The 15,593-nt window shown below is 42.9% G+C and overlaps 1 protein-coding gene across 1 annotated transcript; it reads right to left on the bottom strand.

Moving 5' to 3' along the window:
* Positions 1 to 88: 88 nt before the first annotated feature.
* On the bottom strand, positions 89 to 15,303 carry rsbn1 (round spermatid basic protein 1). Its single transcript, XM_088640174.1, has 7 exons — positions 14,756 to 15,303; positions 12,273 to 12,928; positions 8,065 to 8,202; positions 7,710 to 7,852; positions 7,159 to 7,326; positions 5,013 to 5,121; positions 89 to 4,309 (listed from the first exon to the last, which is right to left on the bottom strand). Exons 1-7 carry the CDS (start codon positions 15,276 to 15,278, stop codon positions 3,782 to 3,784), a joined length of 2,265 nt encoding a protein of 754 aa, XP_088496300.1. The 5' UTR covers positions 15,279 to 15,303; the 3' UTR covers positions 89 to 3,781.
* Positions 15,304 to 15,593: the final 290 nt, after the last annotated feature.

The raw sequence follows: 15,593 nt of genomic DNA, 5'->3' as shown, positions 1-15,593 counted from the left end.
TCCATTTTCTGTTTATCACAATGCCTGCATCATATTTGAATGCATTCTGATCCCAATGTCTTTTTATGATGCCCTTAAAAAGTCAGAATTCACATTTTTAAAATGATTTATTTAAAAAAATACAAGAAAAATGACTATGCATTCCATCTTGCATGAGGTTTTTTTTCATAGAAAGGAGTTGAAAAGATTCACACTTTTACAGTATTCTAGTAAATGTTAAAGGGCTATATTCATCCAAAAAAGGTTAACTATTATCCTCATACTACACATTACTTTTTCTTTTTTAATAGTACATAGAAAAACCTTTTTATACAGAAATCAACAAGAACTATTATTGAAAATACGGTTACACAAAGCATGCCTTGTTCTCCAGGCAAACTCACATGAAAGAGACAGTACTGTCTAGAAAACCAAACTAAAATAAAGTCAGAACAGCTCCCTATTCCTTTTAATCTTATCTGGGGCTAAAGACTTTGTAGAGTTCAATTGTTTGGATTCCCTTTGAACATTATGTATTTTAACTTTTAAAATGACATGGGATTAAAAAAAAAAACACTAAATAAATCTCTATTCTAAAACAAGGCAGGGTTTTTACAGAGGAATAAAAAAGGCTAAGCCGGAAACCCCATGAGCCTTCAGAGTGCCAAAGTGTCACCAAAACCCCTCTGGGAAGCAAGGCAGTGGACAAGGAAATAATTTCATTTTGAAAAAGATCCAGACATCAGTAACTATCTAAGAGGCATGCTTTGAAGATGCATTAATTTTGAGGGCGCAAGAGCTGGGTTCAACCAGCAAGTATTTACCACCTGCTTAAGTGTATCGCTTTTGGTGAAATAAAACAGTGCCCTAAAATGAGCATGTACAAAGTGCATGAGCAATACAGAAATCTCGAATCGACAGTGACTAATCACACATACAGTATTACTCCTAACTACAATTGCACTCACTTTTCAATTTCAAAAGCCATTAGATTTTTCTTCATATAAGCTTGGTGGCTATGTTGAATGAAAACGTACCAAAAGTCCACAATGTTATCAGTGCACTGAAAACTATTTAACATGTGGAGATAAGTACATTTACAAAATAAAGGAAAGCAAAGGACTTAACCTAAGGAGAACATCTATACATAATAAAAGACATCATTATAAAGGAACACATCAACAGTAGCACACTCTGCATTGCTTTTAGGTGATGGTCAATAGAGAAAATTTAGATTAATTAAAATTGCCATGGGAACATTTTCCTATTCGAATAAAACACTGAATGCAGACTATTGCTGACCCCACACACTGGAGAACAAATGTTAGCTGCCAACTCTTTGAACAGAATATAAAAACACATTGGTTACAAGAACCCTCTTGACATTGTGCAAAAAAGTATTTTTTTCCTTGGTTAAAGATAATATACGATACATGACACCCATGGTCATCAGGTATCAAACATGAAAACAATTTGTACTTTTGAAACATTTAAAAACACTTACAATGGTATATAAAAGGTATATAAAAGGAAAATGCCTGGGAGAAGTCAATACTTTGTGCAGCCTATGTTAAAGCTCATGAAATATTACAGAGAAAAACAAAATATTTAAAATGCTTTTGAATAAAGGCAAAACAAAATCCAGGTTTTCATTCTAAGCAACCTGGAGAATTATATTTTTCCAATTTCAATCAATCCTAAGTGCTCTCCATTGTCCACAGGCCCAGTATTTATACACATTTTAAAGCATGTCAACACATTATTGAAAACCCTTACATCAAAGCCCTTTCTGGTCACTCCTTCTCAAGCCCCTGAGACAGAAAAGCATCAAGCTAGAGACAAGACAGCTCAGCCGTGACTGAAATTTCAAACCTATCGCCACCAAGGGCGCTGTTCAATCATTAAGTTCCCAGCAGGGAAACCTTTTCATTACCGCAGAACACAGGAACTGTAAAGAGTTTATTCTCCTCCCCTATCCTTATTTCCCTTTAAAAAATCCCCCTTCCCCTGCTGGGAAGGAGCTGATGGACTTGTGCCCAGAGTTCCTGAGAGATTAATACAATCTTAAAACGTTACTTCAAAAGGAGCAAAAACTGCGAGCCTAAAAACAACCAGATGGTTCAGAAGTGATCCATTGCGTGACCACGCCCACAGAACAGTCTCATCACTGCCCTGACGAAAAGGAGGTGTTTCCCTTCTTTATGCAATCTTCATTTGCATTCATTTAAGAACAGGGACTGTTATTTTGAAAGGTTTTGGTGTACAAGAAGGACCACTATTTTTTTTATCACTGAGAACTGAAAGAAAACCATCTTCCATTCAACTTCACTCCTCGAAGAGTACCACAGGGTTTCACCCAGTGCCACAGATCCATAATGCACAATTCTGAAGCTCACAGAACTTTTATAGACGGTACATCTGAGACTGAAGGAAAAGCTCATGTTTGCAAGTGATTTCAAGTCTGTAATGAAAGGGCGGGGGGCTCAGAAAATAACTCAACCAATGTCAATGACTGCTGTTACACTCCCAAACAGACCATGATGGGCCTCTTCAGTAGCTTTTCCCCCCCAGCTCATTTCTGCTTTGTGACTAGTGCTTTTAACTTGTGTTGAACTCAATTGTGACACAGAAAAAGACTATTTCTGCAGGAACAAAAACTTCAATTTGTTTTTATTCCAGAAAGAAAACATCTTCCTGAAACAAATATGCAACAACATCCTTCAATGGGAAAACTACAAGCAGGCAAGTTCATGTCTGCAGGAGACAGAAAAGGCGATTCACTCCTCTTTAAGACTTTCGGATGATCACGGTTTTGCACCTGATGCACTACCTTGTTTAGTAAAGCCACCTATTGTTCCAGTCACTGCAGCTTTGCCTCCTAGCAGCCTGGAGGAGATGAAGATATGGTGTGGACAGCAGGGCTGAGTATCAGTACCAAGCCGAATGGACACCTTCCACAGATGCCCAGCTAGCAAAGACGCCTATGGAAGGCTCCCAAGAGTGCAGTCCAAGCTCAATGACTGAGAAATCTGTAATTCTGGGTCACGTCAGTAGACCGTCGTGCAGCGGTTCAAGCAAGGCAGCAAAGCTGGGACTTCTCTCTGCTCTCGGCAAATCAGCGACTCCTGCGGATTTGCAGTGACATCGGGGAAGAACATGCCACGTTCCAAAGAGGTACTGACCCTGCCCACCGCCTCCACAGGTGAGTGCGTCAGAATTAGCCTCTGCGCCCCTCCTCCTCGCCCAGCACAGGAGTGGACGCTCTGTGCCAAGGTGTAAATAAGCAATGGGTAATGGGTAATGCCAAACTGGGTCTCACCTCATAAAGAAAAACTGGCAACTCCAAACTTATATAAAAAAAACACCTTCTTTGGACTAACGGGAGCAGTCGTGGTTAAAAGAATAAATGCCGTTTATCAACGGAAACAAACCAAACAGCACAATGATATTACATTTTTTGTATTTTGTAAAGATTAAAATATGAAACCCTTTAAGAAAACCTCAGGTCTTTCAAATATGCTACTGATTTTTTTTTCCATGAACATAAAACACCGAAATTTCACTGACTTCTATATTAATGGTCTCTATGTTTATATAAACTGGAAACAAGTAGTTCCAAGTTCTTGTTTTTAAAACAATCCATTATATTTAGTTTAAAAAATGTATACAATCAGCTTGTATATAAAAAGTCCCACATTTCTTTTTGACACTGTGGTATGTCATTATTATGCAGAATCAATGCCTTTTCTTTAAATACCCACTTCCCCTAAAAAAAACAACTGACGTCAGTAACAGGTTGGTGCTATTGGGTAGAATGGGATGGGTCAGGCTGGGAGTTGCAGTGTCCTGATAGGCTGCCTGGGCTCTGAGGAAGTGTGTCCATCTGTGGTACCAAGGATCTGGCTGGCTCCGGGTGGGAGGGGGGTGGTGGTGGTATTTTGGCATCCTGGGTGGCCGCCCTGGGCTCTCTGGGTGGTGTCGCTGGCTTCTGAAACAGGGGCTTGTTTGACAAAGGCTGCCTATGTGCCTCAGCTCCCGCCAGCTCCGATTGCGGGGCCGAGCTGGGCGCTTTGGCGTCCGTGTCCTTAGGAGCGCTGCACTCGGAACAGTTCCGGTCGCGCTCTGCACTCGCCGAGCCCTCGGCCTCAGGGTGGTACTGTTTCAGACGGATGTGCCAGGCTAGGCTGCAGACCGCAGACACAGTTTTAAACTGGTGGATGACGTTGCGTGGGATGAAGTAAATGTCGTCGTCGCACAGCTGGACCCTGGCGTAGCGGATTCCTTCCCTTCGCAGCTGGTTCAGTTTGGCATCGTCCACCCATTGGACACACTGTGAAAGCGAAGCATGCAGCTGATCGTTAAAGTCGTTCACCAAAAACAAGCAGCCCTAGCAGGATCTCGCTCAGACTCCTCTTCCTCATTAGTTTCCGAAACTACCATTCTTGGGATCACATCATCTCTCAGATCACATCAAACCGCCCTGAGCTATGCATCCTAACGCTGCTGTGTACTGACCTCTGCCATCCGAAGACAAACACGTTCTCCTCCTAGGCCGAGTCATCGAGCTGGACGCCTCTTTTTCATCTGCGAAGCGAAACGGGGACTTCCCAATAAGCGCCTGCCTGCTCTCTGCAAGGCAGCCTTGAGGGACTGTGGCCCATGACAGGGAGCTGCTATGTAGCAGTCTGATGAAAATCCTCCAGATCTCGGGCACTATGTGGGCGATTCCAGCGTCAATAAGGTGCCCCCTGATCATGGGCGGCACACAACTCCATCAGGACTCAAACTAGAAACTCGACTTTGCCTGGTCTTTGTGGTGGCATTTCCAATTCTTAAATACTTCAGTATTTAAAATGCACCACTACATTACTACGCAAGTCAAAGTAGGACTTAGATGACATTAACAAATTTTTATTTTTGCTCGACAACCAGCAGCCAACCTGTTTATAATGATCTCAGTCAGAAGACTTTACAAAACATTCCTGGCACAGACACTTTTCTAGACTTTTGTCTCTTTTCTCTGTGGCTCCTACCTGAGACACTGGAGGCTCATACAGGTCTAACTGAAGTCTCTGTACCACTTCGCTGAAGTCTTCAGCATGGAAGCAGACCACATCTTTGGTTATCCGAGGTCGGTCACTCCTGAAACACAAAAAAACCACCATTGCTTGTTGAAGGCTCATTTTAGAATGTGTGTAAATGGTCTAAGATCCATTTAAATGTAATAAAGTCTAATAACGAGCAGGGACACAACAGAAATACCTGGAAAACTCTGGTAAATTACAGTCTGAGCTGTAATCCAAGAGAGCTCTGACAACGTGCTCCAAAATAATGCAAAGCAACTACAAATATAAGAAACATTTGTTTGGAATATTGTATTCAGTTTTAGTTGTCACACTAAAAGACAGAGAAGGGCTGCACTAGAGACAGTGCAAAGAAGAGTAACCAGATGAATTCATAGAGTGAAAGAGATGTGATACTCAGATTAAGAGAAACAAATCTCTTTAAAACTGAACAGAAAAGATTAGCTGGGGACTTGATTCTGCTATTCAAAATCTAGAATGCTATTGACCAAGTCCATCCTCTTTCAGCCCAACAACTGCATGGGAATGCATGGGAAAATTAAGATTAGAAGCACCTAGAAAAGAAAAAAGGGATTTCTATAGACAGAGAAGAGGTTTCCCCCCGGATTCACTAGTTGAAACTTCAAGAAAAGAAAAGTAAAACCTACAGGGAGTGGAATGCTAAAGAAGCTCAGTCCAGCTGCAGGTTGAGTACTGCTGTCCAGACAATTGTACAAAAGGCAATAATGTCTGTACAAGGCTCAGCACTGGCTCAGGTCTGTCTCCATGGCCCCACTTGTATAGAGAGATTTAGGAGTCGCCCGCAAAACTGAGGCAAGGTCAGTGAGGGGCACACCTCTGTTCTAGTTGCAAATCTTCCTGTGTATCATTACAGAGCTTGCAGTATTTCAGAAGAATAATGTCTCCGAAGGTGGGAAGATCACAGAGGCACTTCCACCTTCTCCCCACCTGCACACAGGAATCGTCACAGAGAGCCGGGGCATAAAGACAGTTTGTGATGCCGAACTAGGTGGATATATGGCACAAAATAACTGGCAATTTGTAAGTTAAACTGTTCGTCTATTTACCAGCAAAAATGGTAAATGGGCTTCCTATGTTCTAATGCTTTTATGACATTGTTGTTAATTCAATTACCAAATCTACCAATGTGCAAAGTACACTCTCTTCCTCAAAAATGCCCCCCAGACTTTCCATTTGACTTAAATGCTTATGATTTGTGATGTGAATAGCAAAAACTGGTCAAATGCAGTGAAACACATTTAGTGTCGCCATTACTCGAGATGCTTTATAGTCCAAAAACGCATTTATATCAAGATTTTAGCTAGCGATGAACACTGGGCAATATCTCTGAGAAAAAATGAAATTTGAGAATATGGAATACCAGCAGTATTTAGTAGAACTGGTGAAGGATTTAACTGAACACTGGGTTTAAATAAAAGATTTTAAAAAAAGCAATGTGCCTTTACTCAAATTAATACAGAGCAAGTGAAAGTATTTATGCCCACTTCTAATTTTTATTTTTATTAAGTCTGAATATTTATTACAGTTATTTACCATATACTGGTATTCAAAAATTACACTTTTATGCTTTAAGCTTTTTTCCAGTGTAATACAAATCATGGTGTGCCTTAAACTCCACCACATCTATTTTGCCATTTTATGTTGTTCAGCTCTGCAGCACATCCAAACTAGTAAAAGCCAAAGTGGCTGATTTACAACAGTCCTCATATTCCTAATATTTTAAAAGCTTTACGATCTGGCATCCATGGGGAAATAGGGATGCCGAACTGTCAACATTTAAATATGGTCTCAAAATTAATACTACTAAAGCTTATTGAATAAGCAAAAACTAGACAAAGATGATACTCTATATCTGTGCTAGGGAGGATTTTTACAGCAGATGAGTGCACTCTCTCAGCAGCATCCAGGACAAGGCGCAATCTGGTTAGATCCCAAAATTTTCCCCAGATAGTGAAGGATGACCTTGCATTGGCTTATGGAGAAAATCCAGTTTAGTGAAGCACTCTGGTAAGTAAAGCTTTTACTGCATGTGCTGTGAGAGCAGACTGGGGAGCTGGGGGGGGCTTCGACGCACCATTCTCCAAACTGCACGGCCTTCAGCACTCCCACCGCCGCTGTGCTCTGCCAGTCGAAGCTCTGGCCCACGTGGTCGGCGTGGGCCCGCGTCCTGTCCTCGAACAGCACCTCCCGCGGCTCGCTGGTCCGAGGCAGGTAGTGCAGGTTCTTGATCTCGTTCATTGACCTTTGCAGCAAGGGAGAAAAAACACGAACCGACCATTCAGCTTCAGAACTACAACAGGTGTCGCCCAGCGAACCTGAGGCTGCATTCTTAAATGCCTTCTTCCATGCTGAACTAATTGCAAAAAGAGTAATAAAGACTCAATTTTGTCAAATTAAATTTTGAAAGGGAACTTTTACAACAGCATCTCAAAATGTGGCATTTAACTATTCCAATTGGTTTCTTTCCCTGTAAGGAAATACGGGATACTGTAAAAGGTAATCAAAGTAACTCACTTTTTCAAAAGTATTTGATAAGAACCCTGACCTCTCTTTTTATTAAAAGCACAAGATTTTAATACATGAAGGGAAAAAGGGCACTGCCCTGGAGAGGGGCAGTGGGCTTACCTGCGCCGTTTGAAGGGGGACTTTGGCATGTCTGCCGTCGGTACCATCTGCTCTCCTGGCCTGACCCACATGATGGGACCGTCATCACTCTGAGAGCGGCAGTCCAGCTTCAGGCTGGACAGGCTGCCCCAGGGCAACGTCATCTGCCCCCAGCCAAAGGAGGAACACATTTACACACAAGGCACAAGGCATGCTATCACAAATATGTGAATTAGAATTTACAAATATATAGCTCTTCATACTCTACTCATCACATACTCTTTGCATTTATAGCCTTGTGCACAAATGCTAACAAACACAGATTTTCACATCTCTCTGCAATGAGTGGAATTAAGTCAGGGCATGAACGACTGACCTTTAGAAAGGGGGATTCTTCCAGCATGTCGAGGAACTCTGGGAAATAGTCCCCCACCTCTTCGTCCACAGCCCCAACAAGGCTGATCTGTCTCATCGGACCGGCCCGGTAGGTGCCAGAGCAATACGTGCGGTTGACCTGCAGGGACAACACAAAGACTCGTCTGTTAAGTGTTCAGCACAAGGTCTGAGGCCAAACAGGCCGGGCACTACATCTGTTCACTACTCTGTATCTCTGTTGCAAGCCATGAAAATCAAGTAAACAGGATACAGTGGGGAGTGCTAAAAAAGCATTAAGTAAATTCAATATTTGTACTGTTTGTTTAATATTGTAAAATGTAGATACGGCATTTAAAAAAAGCACAGAGTGCAGAGCACTAATACTGCATTGTGTAAATACAGTAGTAAAAATGTATAGCAGTGTGGAGCTGTGGTTAAGGTTCTGGACTCATAGCTGTAAGGTTGTGGGTTCATTCCAAGGAGAAACATGCAAGCAAGTCACTTCACACAGATTGCTCCCTTAAAACCCACATCAGTATAAATGGGTATAAATGTAATTCGCTTAAAGCCAAATAGAAAAGGCGCAAACCTAAAATAGCACAGCTAGTTTTAAAATACTAAAATTCCATATTTCTCAAAGGAAATCTTGACAAACGACAAGTAAACCTGAGAAGGTGAAAAGGAGTAAGGCTACACGGAGAATCCCCCTCATGAAGCTAATACCTGCCTACAGCTTCAACACACCAATCAGATGGGAGAACTGCCAACACCCCAGTCACAAACCTCCCAATCAGAAAAGGCTTAAGAAATTCCTCCAGTGGTGATCCAAACTGTGGGATCACCTGATGATCATAAACATGAAGAATCATGATTATCTCATAACATGAAATGTTATTAATCACACTGAAAGAGGGGAAAGAGGGGACCTGTTTTGACACTGACATTATCTTGGCTGTTTTGAAAATACTCCTTTTTGTCAGCTACTCTCAGCCACCTGCTGTGGGTATTCACCATGGGAGGCTAGAAGAGTACACGCAGCAGAAAAGAAGAGCTTGTTGTGAAATGACAGCAACACATTATCTGTGGAGCCTTCTTCTGTCCACGTCAATAGTTCTCTAGTTTTATTTCAGCAAGACTGAAATCCGAGCACCCTTTAATTTCAGGCTGCCATCTTGAATCCAGAAAATATTAAAGCAGCCACACTGCATGAAACTAACCCCAAATGACCCATCTCTGAAAAAATTCTGCGTCAGCTATATAAATTGCTGGTAGCTCAGACAAGTTCAAATGAACTGCTACACTGGTTGTATTGTTTTCTTAAAATCAGCGTTTGAAGAGACTGGATTGGGAAGATGCAAGAAACGTGTGGCTGATTTACAACAGTCCTCATATTCCTAATATTTTAAAAGCTTTACGATCTGGCATCCATGGGGAAATAAGGATGCCGAACTGTCAACATTTAAATATGGTCTCAAAATTAATAATACTAAAGCTTATTGAATAAGCAAAAACTAGACAAAGATGATACTCTATGTCTGTGCTAGGGAGGATTTTTACAGCAGATGAGTGCACTCTCTCAGCAGCATCCAGGACTACCGAAAAACAACAACAATGCAAGGCGCAATCTGGTTAGATCCCAAAATTTTCCCCAGATAGTGAAGGATGACCTTGCATTGGCTAGGTCATCTGTCCCCTGAAAGAATTCTGCGTCAGCTATATAAATTGCTGGCAGCTCAGACAAGTTCAAATGAACTGCTACATTGGTTGTATTGTTTTCTTAAAATCAGCGTTTGAAGAGACTGGATTGGGAAGATGCAAGAAACGTGTGTGATCTCTCCACATTGCACCTGTCCCCTTCCCTCCTGTTCCAGTTACAAGATAACTTCGGTGCCACCAGACATCAACCAAGCCGATAAACAATGTCACAATAAGCTTTCTGTCAATAATGTATAGGTTCTTTGGTAACACAGTAAAACAGAGCTATAATGCTTTACACATTACTCATGTGAACTCCTGAGTAGGTTTGCACTGGTTGCTTGCCAGGAGCTGACTCTATTGTATAGCTGAACTATGTCACTCTGCCAATAGAAACTGCTAAACCGTTGTTACTGACCTTTGCCTCCAATTCACAAACACCATTCGTTTTCAGGGCGTTAACACCCTGAAGAAAGCATAACCACCCAGGTTTAGCAAAAGCAAAGGTAACATTGCTGCACAGGACAACCCCTACTGCCAAATACAGATGAATGGATGAGTATGAGGTAACTGTTGTGGATCTGGTGTAAACACTTTCTTTTCACAGGTGAGATGACAACTGCCCACAATTGTCTTCACACGTTGTAATAAAAGCAACCAATCCCATTTTAAGACCTAATAACTGCCCAGAGAAAGCAGGGTTTGTAATACCACTCCTCATTTGTCAGTGCATGCTGATGACCGCTTTCTGTGTGTTGTGATTTGCTCATGTCTTCTCAGCAAATCCACCAACCCAGTCCTATAGGAATATCTATACTGCTGACATATTACTGTATTCTAAAAACAATCTTTATGTACACATTAACATTAATGTAAATATTATCAACAGTATATAGTTAAGTCCCTAACTTAAAGACAGAGTTGAGCCATTTAAAACATTGAATCAAAATCACACATTCCCACAACCTGATTATTCTGCATAATGAGCCTTTTAAATAAATGATTAAATATGAGTGGCATATTTGTTTCGTTTTTTAATTATTAATCTTATAAAACAGCCTTCACAAACAGACTTAATTTGTGGCAAATATTTCAGCTCCCTGGGGCCTGGACAGATAAGAGTCCAGGTGATTGGAGAATAAATGTTTGAATCACCAACAGAATGGATGTAATTAAGAAACAACTGCACATGGTTTATTAAGACCAGGGGTGTCAGACTCAGTACCTACCCTAGCCAGTGTCTTCTGTGTTTCAAATGACCCAATGTTCAATTAACTACATAAAAGTAATGAATGGTTACACAGTGTTTAGAGATACATTCACCTTTAATGGAGTGAATATTGATATTTAAAGAATATTTCTTAAAATCTTTTTATAATTACTTACAAAGAACATTATTAGGTAAACTGATCAACTGAGTATTCAGGAGGGGAAGAAAAAAAACAGAAGCCACTAGGCACTCCAGAAATTGAAACTGACACCCGAAACAGATCTGAGAGTTTGACAATCTTTTGAAGAGAGCTGTGCATCAGATTACGTTCTGCACTTTGGTGCTTTTCCTGAATGCTAGAGTCTCCTTTGTTTGGTGCTAGAGTTTTCTTATCATCTTCTAAGATTTTTGAAACTGTATAATGATGGAAAGAATCTGTTAAGAATACTTTGGTGGCGAACCTGCACAGATCATTTTTCTCATAATTATGTGTAGCGCTCTCTGTTTCCCTGCATTCATGGATCATCAAGTTTTTCCCTTAATACATAATTAAGCATTAGCAATTTAGAACACACTGGTAGTATGGTTGCCCATGTTATTCTGAGGTTTCTTGCAGTGTCTTAAATCCCATTTAATGAACAGGAAACAATTTGTTCTAATTTGCCATTGTTCACTCTTTATAACAAGCTGGTATTCTGCAAGGTTCTGGAGTCGGTCCCATTCTTTCTAAAATCTACATGTTACTTACTGCTTGCCATTATTATAACAGTTCTCATTTCTATGCAGATGTCGCCAAAATCCATATGTGCAGAAAACCTGACAACAAACACACAACTTTCTTCCATCGATCCCATGGCTCTCCAAGAGGTGAAAAAGCACAGTGCTTAAACTTCAGTAATCTAGAGTCTTTCTAAAACAGTCACTCTGTCTTCCTAGACAGTCTTTTAGAGGCACAAAAATTAACTTCAACTTTATGGAAAATAAAACAGAGAAGAGCTGTTCTAGTGTCTGAATCCTAGAGTCACAGAAGGTAGAGTCTGTGACTTAATGAGCCAACAAACTCTGGATGAGTCCAATTTAAGTCTGAATCATAGACTCCAATCCAAAGTCTCATTAACAATAAGAATCTGATTACACATGGACGCCTGGACCTCCCGGTTGTACATCTTGAACTGTTTACCTCTCTCGCTAAAGACTACTGCAGGAAAGTCAGTTCCAGGACATAACACAAGGGCACTATTACCTTGGTTAGGATAAGATGCAGTTAATCATTATGGCTAAGAGCAGAAGAGCATCACGCTCACCTGAGAGTGGAAGTTGGAGATAGTGGTGGTCTCAATATCCTTCTTTCCCAGGATCTCTATCTTGACCGGCGTGCTGGGGAAGTTGAAGGCAAAGTAGTCGAGGAAGTCGGGCAGGTAGGCCGCGGCGCCGTGCACCACGGCCAGTGCGTAGCGGGCGGCGTTCTTCTCGCTCTCGCTGAACGTGAGGCGCAGGAACTCCTCGGCGAAGCGCTCCATCTCGGCCGGCGGCAGGAAGGACAGCTCGTCCATGTAGGCGTGGAGGACCTCGGCGCCCCCGTTGGGCTGGCGCTCCTCGTGGATGAAGCGGCCGTACTTGGTGCCGGTCTGGAGGCAGGTGCTGCGGATGAAGTGGTCGTGGTGCGAGAGGAAGGGGATCTGCACCCCGTTGGGCGTGCGGTACTCATCCGTCCCCAGGCCCGGCTGGCACAGCCGCTCGTCTTTGAGGTACTTGATGGCGGAGTCGGGCAGCCCCTGAGGCACCTCGGCATCAGGGGCGAGCCCGGTCAGGCCCGCACACACCGTCTGGACCTCCTTGTTGTACATCTTGAGCCGCTTACCGCGCTCGTCCTCCCGGTGCTTTTTCTTCTTCTTCTTCTTCATCTTCTTCAGCAGGTACTCGTCTGCTGGCGGCGTTTTGCCGTTCTCATCACGCGCCTCTGAACGGGAGGGAGGAAAGAAAACGGTTACAATAACAGAGGGAAAGAGGTTACCAACGAGAGGAGGCCATGCAGCCCATTTGGTAGCCCGTAGTTAACTGATCCAAGAATCGCGTCCAGCCGCTTCTCAGACACGTTTCAACCGTATGGCCGGACAGCTGGATCCATACTCCGGCAACCCTCTGGATAAAGAAGTGCCAGCTATCGTCGCCTTTAAACGCACTTCCACATAGCTTCCACCTGTGCCTTCTAGTTTGTAGTTCGTGTGTTTTTGTCATGCCATGACTTGAACGGAAATGGGTTGACAGAAATCCAGACTGATCTCCAGTCATCCAACCACGTCATCAGATTTACATTCCTGTCCTAACAACGTACGTCTACACATCATTTTCATTTCCAACGAGACTGTTGTGTGTATCCCCTAATGCCACAACAAGTTAAGCAGGTACTTGTTTTATATCCATTACAATCAGCTACTCGGGTGTATTGCATTGCAATCCTTCAGCTCATTTGCTATAATTGCTGCGTATGTTATCGTTGTGCCCACTGAAAATCTCATTGCATTGCTATATTCCTGCGCTATGCAGTAAAGCTTTGGCCTCATACTTTTTCACTGCACCCAACTGTATCCTTAAGCAATAAAGGCCAAAACCATGAAACAAAGATTCACCTAGTCAATAAATTAAACAAAAAAGGAAGCATTATATACAGATTATATCATGGAGATATGAAAAGCGCAAAGTAACAAGAACATCGAAATAGCTAAGTCAACTCATATTGTTTAAATTCAAGTGTTCAGCAAAATTGAAAAATACAGCACCAGCATCACATATACAGTCCCTGACGTTTCTACAGAGACATTACTGCTCACGCTCTTTAACTACTTTCGCAGTTCACTAACTCAGATCAATAAAGACTGAAATTGCCTTCAGAGAAGATGTTTTAAAGAACGCTAGCAGGTCGACCTACTGTTCACTGCAGCCGTGTTGATCGGCCCCCATGTTATCATCTATCTACCTGCAATTATTTCAGAGAATGGGGCTCACAGAACCGTGTAACAGACTACGGATTATATTTCACAGCGGTTTGAGGTTCTCGGATCACTTGAACCAATCCAGTTATGTGGGCTGCTTGGCCTCCACGTTCGACACCTTTATTCTGATCTTACGTGCTATAGACCTGTTTTTACACAAAACATTATTTTGCTCCCCACAGCAATGAGCCACATCACCTGATATCATTAATCCCTTGAGCGCACCGTTTAACAAAAACAAAAGATAAGAACACACTTAAATCGGTAATACTAGGCAGTTTGATCAAAACTACCAATATCAATAGCAACAGCTGGTCAAGCTGAATGAGCGAGGTACTTCCCTCTTCTGAAACAGCACTGTAATAGCACTTTCCTGCTATTGCGTCTTTATCATAAACGCATTTATCAAAACATTTATGCAAATACGTTAGATTGGCACAGCGTTTTTACATTTCACCTCTGCTCTACTATCTTCTTGCCTTGTACTACTCGGCGCTCTCTGGTCTGTGGCATATTTGACCATAACCCTCCTTTTTTTTTCCTACCACGCTGTAACCATAATTTCTGTTGCACCACACTTGACTCTGTTTACGCGTTAGGGAAACCGCGAAAGGAGTTTAAAGCAGCGGACAGTTTTATTTCACACGTGCTCGAAGAAAAGTAAAGCTGACACACGGCCGGGAGCAAGCGGCGCCTCTCCGCCGTGTGTCAAGTGCGCCAGCGCGGAGCCAAGTTCACCGGGACGCCTTCCAGCGAGGGGGCAGCGCCGGGGTCCCCTGCTCTGGCTTCGTTACCTTTCTTCTTCTTGCTCGGAGCCGTCTTCACGTTGCTCTCGCTGTTCTCCTTCTTGGGTTTGAGTCTGGGGTCTTTGTCGCCGTGCTTCTCCTTGCAGTGGCTCTTGGCCTTGGCCAGTTTGAGCGGAGTGAAGGTGAACAGCCCCGTGGGCACCTGCGGCAACACGGGCGGCAGAGGCTTGTGCTCCTGGTGCGGGGTTACCACCATCCTCGGGGATCCGGTGAACAGCGGCTCCTTCTTGGCGCTGTGGTGGTGATGTTGCTGGAGGGGGGCTTGCTCCGAGGCGTAGCGGGGCTGAGGGATGTGTTGTTGTGACTGCGGCTGGGGCAGCTGTTGTTGAACATGTTGATGGTGGTGATGCAGCTTGACTTTTTTCGCTTCTTTCTCGGATCTCTCCCGCTTATCCGCGGAGGGCGAGCACTCCCTTTTTTTCTTTTTCTTTTTCTCTTTGGCTGTTTTATCCAGACTGTCTCTCACCTTTTCTTCCACTTTTACGCGAACCACACCGACCTGCGAAGCCATTTTGCAAACAAGATTTAAATGGCTTGGAAACCTTACACACGCATGTGCGAAACTACTGGGAAGTGTAGTTCCCATCCAACTGAATAGCCAACAGGCTGTAGTTTTAACAGGCAGTTTGGCGTATTGAGCAAGCGTACTTCGCGGAGGATTTTGGGATTTGTAGTGAATGCATGGTGGCGAGGCGAATGGGATGCGTGCACGAACGCACGCATCTTGTTCTGTGGCTGACGTAATGGATATATGAAGTTGGGCGGTTCATCGAGAAGGTTGCTCTAGCGCAAAAAACAACTGCGTGGTTAAGAGGTTTTACGTGTG

This window comes from Lepisosteus platostomus, chromosome 7, assembly GCF_059453375.1.
Source record: "Lepisosteus platostomus isolate fLepPlt1 chromosome 7, fLepPlt1.hap1, whole genome shotgun sequence".
NCBI lineage: Eukaryota > Metazoa > Chordata > Actinopteri > Semionotiformes > Lepisosteidae > Lepisosteus > Lepisosteus platostomus.
This window is presented reverse-complemented; position numbering and strand designations above follow the sequence as displayed.

Bases quoted from the DNA above. Each gene is read 5' to 3' on its own strand.
- rsbn1 (XM_088640174.1), bottom strand. From the start codon at position 15,278: ATGGCTTCGCAGGTCGGTGTGGTTCGCGTAAAAGTGGAAGAAAAGGTG. The intron at 7,327-7,709 runs GTAAGCCCACTG...CTTGCTGCAAAG, and splicing joins TCCCCCTTCAAACGGCGCAG to GTCAATGAACGAGATCAAGA. The intron at 4,310-5,012 runs GTAGGAGCCACA...TCGCTTTCACAG, and splicing joins ATGAGCCTCCAGTGTCTCAG to TGTGTCCAATGGGTGGACGA.